General features: G+C 32.1%; 1 protein-coding gene across 1 annotated transcript; it reads right to left on the bottom strand.

The window, feature by feature from the left end:
* Positions 1–3,087: 3,087 nt before the first annotated feature.
* Positions 3,088–10,537, bottom strand: LOC124360191 (28S ribosomal protein S2, mitochondrial). The gene is made up of 3 exons (XM_046813582.1): positions 10,347–10,537; positions 5,580–5,711; positions 3,088–3,774 (listed from the first exon to the last, which is right to left on the bottom strand). Exons 1-3 carry the CDS (start codon positions 10,369–10,371, stop codon positions 3,131–3,133), a joined length of 801 nt encoding a protein of 266 aa, XP_046669538.1. The 5' UTR covers positions 10,372–10,537; the 3' UTR covers positions 3,088–3,130.
* Between the last annotated feature and the right edge of the window lie 2,830 nt (positions 10,538–13,367).

Here is a 13,367-nt window from a genome sequence, read left to right as displayed (position 1 = left end):
ATTGTTCAATTGTTTTAAAATTCAAATAGCTATAACTACTGAATGAATCCACCTTTTGAAGTCCGGTTTGCGGCATTGTACTCTGCTAAGTAAGACCTTTAATTTGATACCAAACTTGACCTATGCTGCTATTTAAGAATTTTGTCTGACTCCTTGTGGACCGTCCCCCAAAGGGATTATCCAGTCGGTAATTGGGCAGATGTGTGCGTTACTATCACCAGTAAGCACGTGTGAACTTTGGTATTTCTTTCTATTATGGTTCAAAAATTAAAAAAGAGGTTCCAGACTTAATTGACACCCTGTATAGACCTACCCAATGTGTTAAAAAAACTATATCTCTCTAGCTATACTATAATTGGCTAAGCTTAAGCAAATCCTATCGTAGAGCTGAAAAATTCCACTTCTGTCTGTCCACACGATATCTCGAAAACTAACTGAAATATAAACTTGAAATTATGCATGAGACTATATTTCTATATGAGAAACACTGAGTTAAATGATGGTGCATGTCACTCCATTTGATTTGGCTGAATGTCAGTGAATGTTTTTACATTGGTCTTATTGGTAACCATGATGGCAATGAGAAAATAGCAGAATAAACAAATTTGTAAACAACTCATTACATCCATAAGAAACTGAAACATGTGACATATTAACACACGTAACCTACTCATACGTAATTTTGTTAGTAATTTGTGGTGCAGACTTTCATTAGGTTCGACTTTCATTCATGAGGTTTGTCACCGATTTTTTTGGATCTCTTCAGACGAACATGATCCCACACATTCCAGGAGTCAAATCTGTAACAGTAACAGATTCCAGCCGCTGCTAGAAGGTGATCTGGACCTAAACTTAGCATTCAAACTGATATGAAACCCAATTTAACAAAAAATAACTAAATGTACCATTTTGAGAAAAAATGCATATGTCAATTTGGAATGAAACTTCATTTGTACAAGAATGAGCTGTAATTGACTGCATTATTCAAAACAGGAGTCCCATATATAACACTGTAATATCTAGATTGTAAATTGTTAAATTCATAACTTCACTAGTTAATTCTGTTCATAAATAATTGTAAATCATGTAATTGTTTATCTATTAAATGAATTTAAACCAAATAAGTAGCTATAAAATAGAAACTTAAGTATTTAATTTATTTTACAAGTATAGCATTACAATTATTGAAATATTTTTTCATAGATTAACAGAGATATTGCAATTTTGTATGAATTCTTTAATCTACGAGCCCAACAGCTGCATGTGTTGTAACATTTGAGTAGTCCTTACTCTCTGACTTTGTATAGCCTCTAAGTTAATTTCTCCGGAACAAAACAATGCCATTTGACCTCTAGAGAGTGATGGGCCTCAGAGACCTCACTACCTCTGCAGCAACATTTCATATTATTAGTGCAAATACGCTTATATTTACTTAAGTTAACATACAATATACTGCCAATCCCCCACTCAGCAATCTGTATCATGACTTCTTTCTTCTTCTGCAGAGGCTGTCAACTTTTGACACTATGAATACAGTTTTCATGCTTCAGGCGTAGGTTGGTCCCCCATTGTCACCTAAGGTGCGCATGCCTTTATGTTTTAAGTATTTATTTTACCAGCTGTTGAATAAAACCAATTTTTTAAATGTCCTATGTAGCATAAGACATGTACTTAGTTAGGTTAAATACTCTGTAGAAATAACAGAAGTTCAAAATAAGTGTTTCATGCATTTGTTTTTACTTTGTTGTGGGTATAAGTTTATTTGCCTTTGTCAATGTCAAGAAATAAACAAATCTAACTAAAAAGTAAGTAAATACTTTGTAATAGGCATTGTACACTACAGATAAAGTATTAAAATATTTAATTGTGTAGGTGTAAAAAAAGTATATTTTAACACAGCTAGGGGTACACATTTATAATAATTTTAAGTATATGTATTAACAGTTTAACAATGTAAAATATTGTGTTTCCAAACACTAAAGTTTACAGAAATATAATTTTTTTAAGTAGACAAAAAGTTTGAATATAAATTAATTGTTTGATGCCATAAGTATTGACTTCAAGGGGCATAACGCAACATAATGTTTACTTATTTTAGTTTATTTTTTTACTTTTTAGAAATCAAACAGCTTGGTATCAGTTATATACTAATTTACTATTATTCAGCGTCTAATGCTTAAGAAATTGATATACAACATATAGTTATGTAAGTAACAATATATTTAAACAAATTTATACAAATCTATCACAAATTCTGTGCAAACTGGGTCTGTCGGTATGGTTAAGTTATTATAATTTGTGATTATTCCTAACACTTCCCTTATCATTTGATAATAATATAGAAGATAAGCAAGTATTCTTGTTTTATTAAATTCTATTGCATTTTTGGTTTTGTAGCAACTATATCCTGCTATGCTGAATTTTCTTTATCCTGGCTTTTGAAATGGTAAAGCTGTTGTTCATAAATGTTCACAATTGGAGACATCGTTTGCACAACTCAGCCATAAAACCTTAAGTATTCCAAACCTTTTTTGGTGTGAGTCTATGACATACTGTGATCAGGATGCATATCAGTTAATTAATTGTGTTGAAATTAATTTAATTTATAGTTCCAATTATTTAGATACTACTTAAAAAAATTATAATTTTAAAATCTGTATTCTAGAACCGTACATTTGTAGGATTAAAATTTAATAATTTATTAGCTTGGTTATGGATTACATTAGAAATTACTTTTCCGACATGAGTCATGTTTAGAATTCCTGTTTATGTAAATCCAGTATGGCAGGGGCGACTATGTCAAATTTATATTAAAGATTGTAAATGATAAAAATTATCTTTATATTAAATTATATGGAGTTTTCTTATCAAGTTTAAGTTCAGCTAAATATTGAGTAGACAAGAATGTAATGTACAATCATAAATTCATTACTATCAATATTTTCTTACTGACATACACAGAGAACATTAAAACAATCCAGAAGGGAAATTTGCTGAGAGAAAACTAACCTATAGATCCACAATGTGGCGAATAACAAAGATGAATAAATTCATGAAGCTCACGTCTAGGGAAGTATAACACAACAATTTACTAAACTAGATATATTTACATTTAGCTAGAAATAACAAATCAACTTTTACAAATCTCTAACACTCTTCTCCTCTCCGCTTTCCCTTTGAGTATTGCTTCTTTAAACAGTCTACAATATAACTGAATAGCAATAGGTGTGTCATCATTACCAGGGATAGGGTAAGTGATAAGATTTGGATTACAGTTTGTGTCCACAACAGCGATGGTCGGTATCGCCATCTTGGCCGCCTCCTTGATAGCCTGGTGTTCTTCCATCACGTTAGTCAGGGTGTTGAAGAGTATCACCGCATCGGGCAGTCTTGTCACCGCCCCGTACAACATAGTAGAGTTGGTGAACATCCCCAGCCGCCAATGTCGTGTGTGCACAAACTCCTTGCACTCCTGCGCAGTCTGTTCCACCAGGTACCCGTTCTGCGGGGATTGTGTCACAAACAGAATGATGCCGTCTCTGTACGCTATATGAGCGATAAAGTTTAAAGCCTGATGTAACAGTTGAAGTGTCTTGTCCAAATCAAAGATGAGATGACCCATGCGGGACCCGAAGATGTATGGCAACATGTGGTTGTTGAGAGAACCTTCTTTGTGGCCGTAGTGAACCCTGGCATTGAACAAGTCCTTCACGGTAACCATTTTTTTTACCTCAAAATAATCTTCATAGTGGATTGGATTTACTGACACTTTTTCTGAAAAAAAAAAAAAATAATATTCCATAATTGATAGTAATACATCAATAATAACTTAAACTCAAACTAGTATTTGAAAACCTTTGATATGCTAACTTATTTAAACAAAATGCTCACAGATTACAGTAAAATTTATTCATTTTCAATTGTCAGTGAAATAAATTCAGTACATCCTTTACGGAGTGTCATCAACACCTTTAACATTTTTGTGTTGACAAGTGTCATTAAATGTTTCATGCTGTTTTTACAAGTAGCTGATATAAGTCGTTGATGGCACATGGCCAAAATTTTTTCAAATCTGTCCTGGACCACTAATGGCCCATGAATGATTGATATTTGTGTGTTGTTTTATCTTTGTTGGGCATTTAATTAACTTGATTAACCAATTGGCCAACACTCATTACCATTATTTTTATTATTGTAGTGCAGATCCGACCTAGACTCAGGACATTAGTGCCACTTCGGATTTGAGGTATACTCTTAACCAGTAGTCCCAATGATATAAATCGACGGACTGTTTAGCAATGCAACTTTTTGCAAAACTTTTGAGTTTTAGTCATGTACAGTTCTAGATACAAATTGTCAAAAATCATATTTTTAGGTACTTAAAAAAAGTGTGCTATTATTATATCCTGCTCTGCTTACAATACTACTACAAGTTTCTATTGCCAGTTTTAGAAATACTATTTTATTATGTATTTGCGAATCTCACTACTATTCTATTATGTTATAAGGCTATATTCCAGCCTATAAAACGTAAGTAGTTTTATTACCTCGTGAAACAAGGAATATGTATACTATGTTTTTACATCTTAATATTATTTTAAAGGTGAAATAATGAGGGGAAATATTTAGTTGTGTAAGTTTTTTCTACCACGTATTTGAGTCATACCTGTGTTCTACCTGTGTGCAGTGAGTGCAAAACTATAGTTGGTAAGTTTTACTTACAAGTTGTTGATTTAAAAATAATTTGTTATTTTGGTAACCTTGAGTGCCAGTCATATTTTATAGGTACAAGTGAAAACTGCTAGGGTTTTTTCTTTGTGTTTTTACTTAAAACAATAACTTTTTTTATTTGTCAACATATCGAGTTATTTTTGGTATTTTACCTAAAATGAACTATGTGTAAACTGAAAACTATATCTACTTAGCAAAAATAAATAAGTAAATAACACCACTTTAAAAAAGTTTCTAAAAATACTCTAAAATCGTCATTAAAAAATTTATGGCCAAATTTCCTATTTTTTGACACTGATCCAGATTAGTGTATTTTTAACCAGTTTTATACATAAAATTATTTTTTTTTTTATATTTTTTCAAACAAAAAGTACTCAAACATTATACTTTAGCATAGAATCAAACATTTGGTTCATGACAATGTCATATATTTACTTCAAAACTCTATTTACAAGGCAAAACAAAAAACAAAGCATTGAAGCAAGTTGGAAGGAATCCCTTTCAAATTTTTTGTAGATGTAACTATCATTTTCCAAAATGTCTTATTTACTACTTGAAAATAATAAAATGTAATAGCAAATAAATAATTGTTACCTAGAAACAGGTAACAATTACACACATCAGCAAAACACTGTAAGTTAAGTCTGAACCGCTGCCATAATGGAAGAAATAAATGAAATGGTGAAAAAAGCTGACTATGGAACTTGGTTGAGATATTTATAAGATCAATTTTTGTACCATATTCAACTTATTTTGGCATACCTTTTAGCAGTCCTTGTCATAGAAAAATTCTGATGGGAATGTAATGATATCTCAAAGATTTTTCTTAACAAAAATTATAGATCTACCTGTTTTGTTCTCAGAGAAGTCAATTTGAGGTTGTGTTTGGGTTGTCATTGCTGTACCACCAAATCTCCTACTAACAAGTGAAGATTGTGTCATCTTATTGAATATATTTTTGCTGCAAGCTATAATACTTCCTGAAACAAAATATAACATTAATATAAAACCAGTAGCCTACTTTTAATCATTCCAAAATAAATACAGATATTAGAGTACCTAACTAAATAATGTAACAATATTAATATAATAAATTGAAGAAACTGGAAAGGTGGGTGGGTTTGAATAAAAAGAGATGCTCTCTTACAAGTAGATGATTCATTGATGATGGAAATTAAATTAAACCTTTTGGGTAGATAAGTAGATAATTTAGTAATCCATACAGAATGCAGAAGAACAAGAATATGATAGTCAAAGAATTCTTTCAATTTCATTATGGATAGTGCCGTTGATAGAAAGGAGTTGCATTATCAACAGGTCTTAAATTGAAAATAAATCTAGTGCAATAGTTTTGAGCTCTTTGTAGTCTGTCCAAAAGCTCAACAGTCAACACTGTACATAAAAAAGTACAAGTGTTACATTATCATAGTCTAATAAATAATAAAGTAATAATAACAGATAAAACTAATAATAAATAATAGAAGAAAAAAATTGTTTCCAAAAAAGTTTATAAAACATGATAATACATGTTAGTATTATACTACGTGCTATTAGTTTTAAAAGGTAAACGTTTGAGTGTTTCTTACAAGGAGAAAAATACTTGTAATTAGTATTTTATTTAGTGCATTCATTTTTATGCAAACAAATATAATAAAATCGGTACTTTGGGATTATACCGACCACACCCAGACATGAATCGTTATTTCACATTTCGTTTCTACTGATTACTAGATTAGCGTAGAACAATATTTCGTCAATATAAAACAGGAATTGTCTTATCGCAAACCCCTCCCCATCCTCAGACAGAGGTCAAAGTCGAGCGTCTAGTAGATAACGTGATTGCAGAGTCTCGCCGCCCGTTCAGCTGGTGCATCGCTTTGTTGTACTTCCGTGTTTTACCTCTACATTTCTCCAAACACAAAAATTCAACAAAAACAAACATTTACCAAACTAAACTCTTTATTAAAAAAACACTAAAAACTTGTTTTTATTCTTGATCACATTCCGCCACCCAAAATGCGAGTGCCTCCGGCCATCAGCGCGGGCTTTGGCAGCACCTTCGGTGCTGCCCCGCGCTGATGTCGACGAAAGAAAAACATCCCTCGAGATAGTACCTATCAGTAAAATATCAAATTCTAGAGGGGCTAATCAGAAATATAAATTGAATTGTAATGGAAAGGCAATTATGTACCGTGCAAATCACGTGATGCCGCTCGGTCTGCCGTAATCAGGATTCTCGAGAAAGATAAGATAACAGCGACAACAATAACGATCACAATACCTGGAAATGCTTGTAAGTTTGTAATTGAAGAGTTGTTTTTTCGTTCTATCATGTTTGTTTCTATAAATTTCTATTTTTGTGTTCTTCATACTAGTGTGGTCGGTATAATCCCAAAGTACCATAAAATCAATCGATAATTTTGGATTGGAATCTCCTTCTATGATTGGTACCAAAAAATATTGTGCCAAATCTTCTTTATAAAGCTAAACTAGAGAGTTGAACGAAGCAATATGCATGCTACTTCACTAGTTCCAGCTACCACATGAAGTACCACTCACATGCTGCTTCACCAGTACTAAGGTTAGAAATAGAAATTTGATAAAAAAGAATCTGAAGAGCCCTAACAAGATTATGGCATTTAACTTACACCATAAGATGAGTAACTGAATCCCTTACACTCATGACTTTGGCTAGAGTATAATAAGTGGTCAACATCTCAATCAAATCGAATTGATATTCATGACTATCTAAACTACCAAAACAAAACGTCAAACTGAACTACTATATTACAAATATTTTAAATTACAGTATATAGCTATTTTTATATCTAAAAAAGTAACAATTTAGTGATGAATAAACAACCTTCTAGGCTAAATGTATTTATAAAATGTAACAAAAAAGTGTAAGATTTAGTTACTTTTTACTATTTTGAAAGATAAACATGTCTGACAGCTTATGACACAAATAACACATGTACATCGCCATTTTACTTGCGACCATTACCCAAATACCATGCAAATGATTTTATTTTGTTTTAGTTCATTTGGAACAATATTGTTATTCAATACATTAATAAAGAGCTGAAAGTTATAAGTATCTATTATTAGAATGTTTTTGTATTTGACAGTTTAGGTATTTCTCATAGATAATTTAGAATCCTGACTTGATTGCAGTGGTGGCTGCTTACTATACTGTAGCCATTCCTTCATTTGCACAATTTTCATATAACTAAAACGTGTCTAGCTATTTTGTTAATCCTGATCAATAACTTACAATAACCTGTAGACAGAGTGCTGAAAATTCAGATATTTCAATGAATCTTAGAAAGAAGAAATACTACCAGATTGCCTACACCGTGCATAAATTGAAGTTGGTTAGACGAAATTAAGTATTTATACGTACATATTACCTATCATTGCTCTACTTTGCTGATCCGGGTCAACGACTGACAATAACCTGTTAACGGGGTATTAAAAATTAGTTATAGATCCAGGTCAACAACCGACAAAACAATAGCGTAACCTCAGCTAGAGGACACTGGCCACCACATTTTTTTTAGACAAAGAAAAGGTATGTAAAACTAAAAACTACATAATTAATATTAGTACGTCATTCAAACACAATAAAAATACCACCTACACATAGTCTTTAGGTCAATCACCACTTTTCTTTTAGAAGATAAAGGGTAGGGTACGATAAGTGGACCCTCTTTTCTATATCGATATTGGCAAACGATATTACTTAATTATAACTTTCGATATAACCAATTGATACTGATTTTTGAAAAATAACTGACTTGTATAAATTATAAAGAATTTTTCATACAGTACATTTATTTTCTTTTATAGATAATAACAGACAGTTGAAAGCTCATGGAGGACCTTGAAACAAAGTATCAGCCACCCTGCTTGCAGATCACATCTGTGAGTATTTGTACAGAAGAGAAGTACGGTTTTATAGAGAATATACTTTAACAACTTCTTGAAAGCGGTTAATCATTGCTACCCAGAAGAAAATAACATAAATAATTACATATATTTCCTATTTCCAGTTCTAATCGTTTGTTTGATCATTAGAGCTCATTTATTATTTATAAGATCATTACTATGAGTATTATATTAATTATTTTAATTTAAAATATGATTGTTATTAAGACTATAGATATGATTTATAAATGTGCATTCAATGAATGAATATTAAGTATAGATGATTGTAGTAATCAATATAAAAACCGGGTTCGCTTATCGTACTCTACTCGAAGATAAATCCATAGTTCTTCCAGAAGCTTACTAACACAACACAACTCGAATACAATATGGGTAATGGCGTCAACAAAACGCAAAGAACATCTTTATTTTGAAATGTACAATGCAGGAAAATCCAACCAATCATGAACCTGGAATAGATAATTCAATAGTGAGATGTGCCAATACGATGCATATAGGTATAGAAGACCAAAAGCACAGAGGAAAATCAACAATCAAACTTCACCATAGAGGTAGAAGCTGTTGCAACAATAAGAAAAAAAATTTCCAAAAAACTTAAATTAGTTATCCTTATATGCAGTTGTTAGCCCTACTCTAAAATTGTTGTAATTTTATCACGTGAATATTGGTACAATTATCTACTCGGGTAGGGTCCAATAAGCGGACCCGGTGTTTTATATCGAAATTGGCAAACGATATTACTTAATCATAACCATCGATATAATCAATCGATACTGATTAATTATTTTTAACAATTAACTTAAATAATCTATATGAACAGCAGTAAACAGTTTCAAATAATACAATTAAGGTAATATTTTAAATTTCACATAAGTAACATTGTGTATTAAAAATGGCTGTCAATCTTAGGAAGCTTCACGAAATTGCTTTAAAAGACAATAAAACATGTTTTTTATGGCTTCAGAATGTTGGGTTATTACCTAAGAATCCATTATGTGATATTTGTGGAAAGGTAACAAATGTAACTGTCAGAGGAGCTAACATGGTCGTCTTTAATGGTAGAGGTTATTTGTTACATCATTAAATTCACATTTTAATTTAAAACATATGATTGTTATTACTTTTATATCGATTGATAGTCTATGATTCGATATGCGAATATTAGGTATCGATGATTATATTCTTCGATATAAAAAACCGGGTCCGCTTATTGGACCCTACCCATCTACTCCACTGAATGCCTCCTCCTGAACTTGTTATAACCCTCGACCACCCAGAAACTCTGATTAGATTTCTTAGATTGATGGATGATTGGGAAGTAATCTAAATTTGTAACATATTATCAGTTACTGTGGAATTAGAAACACAACCGCCTAAAAGATCTTTCATGGCTTTATATTATTATAGCTAACATGGTTAATGTAAATATTATCCAAATATTCAGACCCTTTAAAACCATCTTAGCTATTTAGGTTATGTTTTTGTGTTATTTTAGGTTACTACACAGTTTCCTACAATTACCAAATAAAACAGTACTTGTAATGTTATGAAGTGTAATAATCATGTTTTATAACAAAAATTGGTACATAAATATACTATTAAAATGATTGTTTTCTTACAGTTTGTACTAACCTAACTACAAAAATTGTGAGATATTAAGTACTCACTTGATTTAAGGGATAAGTTCCTCATCGTATTTGCAGTTTTAATCCTACGGAATATGTATGCTGATGTTATAATGGCAAATTATACAATTATTGTAGATATAACTGTTGTTTAGTCTTGATGATTGTAACTACACCTCACCTTCCTAATCCTAACCCTATTCGACTGTAATTCAATTGCTCTAAAGTCGAACAGATTTCAAAGGGATTATCGATATTAGAATATTTGTCGACTAAGTACATCGATTCCTAAAATATCGAATTAGGAAAAAAATAGCATACAAAAAGTATACAGAATTTAAGTTTTCAAAACGATTGTATGAATTTTAAGTAGGCGTACTATAAGAAGATCAGAATAATCGCTATCAAAAAATTAAATAATACCCCAATTCTATACAGTCGAATAAGACATGTACACGGTGATGAAAAACAGGAATGAAAAATATATGGATATATCGAGAGAACTTAAAAGTGTGTTTACTATTGTGTGCTCAAGGATCAGCCTAAGTCCTAAGTATACACTCAGTCGTCCTGTATTTGGAGGACGAAGGATATAGTATAGAATTTGATTATGTTCCTGTATAATGATGCAAAATGATCTCTGGGGCTTAGCCCGCTTTTCAAACTAACTTTCTGCCCTCCCTTCACATATGCACTAAGCTAGATAACTAGCTATCATTAACCAATACAGATGACTGGAAGTTTTGCATATCTAGGATTCTGTTTTATCCAGAAAAAACAAATCGTTCAAAAAAATGGCTGTTCTGAAATTCACATTCTAAATCTAAACTTCACTTCGTGAACCATGTTCATGATGAAGCACTTTCCACCTTTATTTTTCACTCATCTTTGTAAGAGATTACTTCAGATTGGACATCTGAATCTTCCAACATGCATCAAGATGTGGCATGTTGCAAATAATAGGCTATGTGAACAATCGGAGCGCACGGTTTTCACCTTCTACTGAACTCGGACCCAAGCCTCATATAGCTACCACCTTGAAGAAGACGAGCTTTCTACATCTCAAATAGTTAGGGATTTAGTTAGGGATCCAACTTGATATTGGGGCTCATCACAAGAATCCTTAGAGGGCATGAGGAATCCTGCAATATTCTGCACTTTGGTTATACACGCTTTGGGCTACTGCAGTCTTGCTTGACCCCACTATACTGCCTTTGATAATGACAGAATGCGTACTAATGTTATGAAAGATGCCTAATGACAGAATGGCTGTACTAAGGTTATTTTGATTCATGGGTGTACAGTTTGCACTTTATTATTTCTTCAATATTTGGAATTATTGCTCCGTTTGCAACATCTCAGCCTAAGAAGAAATCTAGCATGTAATATCTTCCTCTAAAACGCAACATAAGTTACCCGGAGCTACAGGCTGAGATACATTTTCTTACCAAACAAGAACTCAAGACCAAAATAAAACACAAAACTGAAGTGGTGTATTGACTGAGTCGGCGGTTCTTTGCGACCTGCTAAAACTTGGCAACAGATTAACAGAGAAATATTGTTTCTTTGCTGGAAGACTACAACACGTAAGCAAGGTTGCTTAAAAATTGAAGATTCAAAGCAGTTAGATTTAGAATGAATAATCTCTAAATTCTAAAAATATTTAGAATGGTGCAGACTCTCCCGATGCCACCTGCACTATGGATACCTATACTAAGCATCGGGCATGTAGACTGCATCAGAGAATTTGTCACGTCAATCGACGTGTCTTAATGAGTGTGTGTTTACAGAGTACGTGATACAACAGGATTACAGCTATATCCAGCTGTCTATCATTCGCAGGGAAGTCACTTGAACTTCAACCTTGCATAATTTCAGGTCCCTACTTGTGTTGGAACCGTTTCCTCTACGGTTGCTTTGCCACCAACTTAACTATCTTTTATGTTGGTATTTATAGTTGTTCATTAGTTTAACATTCTTCTAAGCTATTTGTTATTATTACAATGTAGGAATATGCCAAACAACGTGTCGCGCAACATGCTTCGATGAGGTTCAATGCAAAATTACAAGTCTATAACTAATTTCACGACAAATCATAGAACTCAACAAATTGTGTCAGCCTAATGAGTTATAAGCTTCAACGACGCTCAGCCAAGTTCCATGATTGAACGTACACGATCATAGAACTCATCCATGGATATGTAGAAATGAAGTTTCATGCAAAATTTAGAATTTAAATTTGAAATCTCTCGAAATATCTTGTCACATGTCATTACAACCGTTACATTTATATTTAAAATTTTAAAATGTCGTTATCTTTAAATTAAAGCTTATATTTATATTATTTACTAACCGATTTTTATGACCTAGGTGTGAAAATGCTTGTAATTAGATTGAACAAATTTTATTATTCTTTAAGCGTTTTCATAATCTTATTAATTTTACAGTATTGAGCTTTAAAAATTCAACTTTCCGCTACCTTGAAACGTTATATGATAAAATAAAATTAATTTTCTGTTAATTGAAAACTGTAAGAAAAACAGTTGTACCAAATTTTAGTTTTCTATCTTTATTGATTTCTGAAAAAAATAAATACTAAAATACACATACAGACAGATAGACGGTAAACGAAAAGAGGCAGACTATTGGTTGCATTTAGTTTTTAGCTCCTCTTGGTCCACGGAACCAAAAATGCTAAAGTTTGTGTAGAGTTTCGTTACACTCTGTATTTTGATTATTGTTATTACTCCGCTAGTTACCCATTACGTTTATTAACAAACATTCTAAACTTGAGTATATTGTTTATTATCTTGCGTGTTTATAAAGTGGTTTTTGTACAGTTTTTGAATACAGAGATAAAAATACATATAAGCAGGTGTGCCATTCCCCCAAGAACAGTGGCGCATTCCCCCTCTCACGCTACTCAAATAACAACTCAACCTTTTTTATGTAAAATCGGATATGTTTCAAAAATAAGCTTCAAATAAAAAAATAAAGCAATGTAAATATTACACTGCACTGCTGCAATCCTGCAATCCTGTAATTCTTACAGCTTAACGATAA

Source organism: Homalodisca vitripennis, chromosome 4 (assembly GCF_021130785.1).
Source record: "Homalodisca vitripennis isolate AUS2020 chromosome 4, UT_GWSS_2.1, whole genome shotgun sequence".
In the NCBI taxonomy this organism is placed as follows: domain Eukaryota; kingdom Metazoa; phylum Arthropoda; class Insecta; order Hemiptera; family Cicadellidae; genus Homalodisca; species Homalodisca vitripennis.
This window is presented reverse-complemented; position numbering and strand designations above follow the sequence as displayed.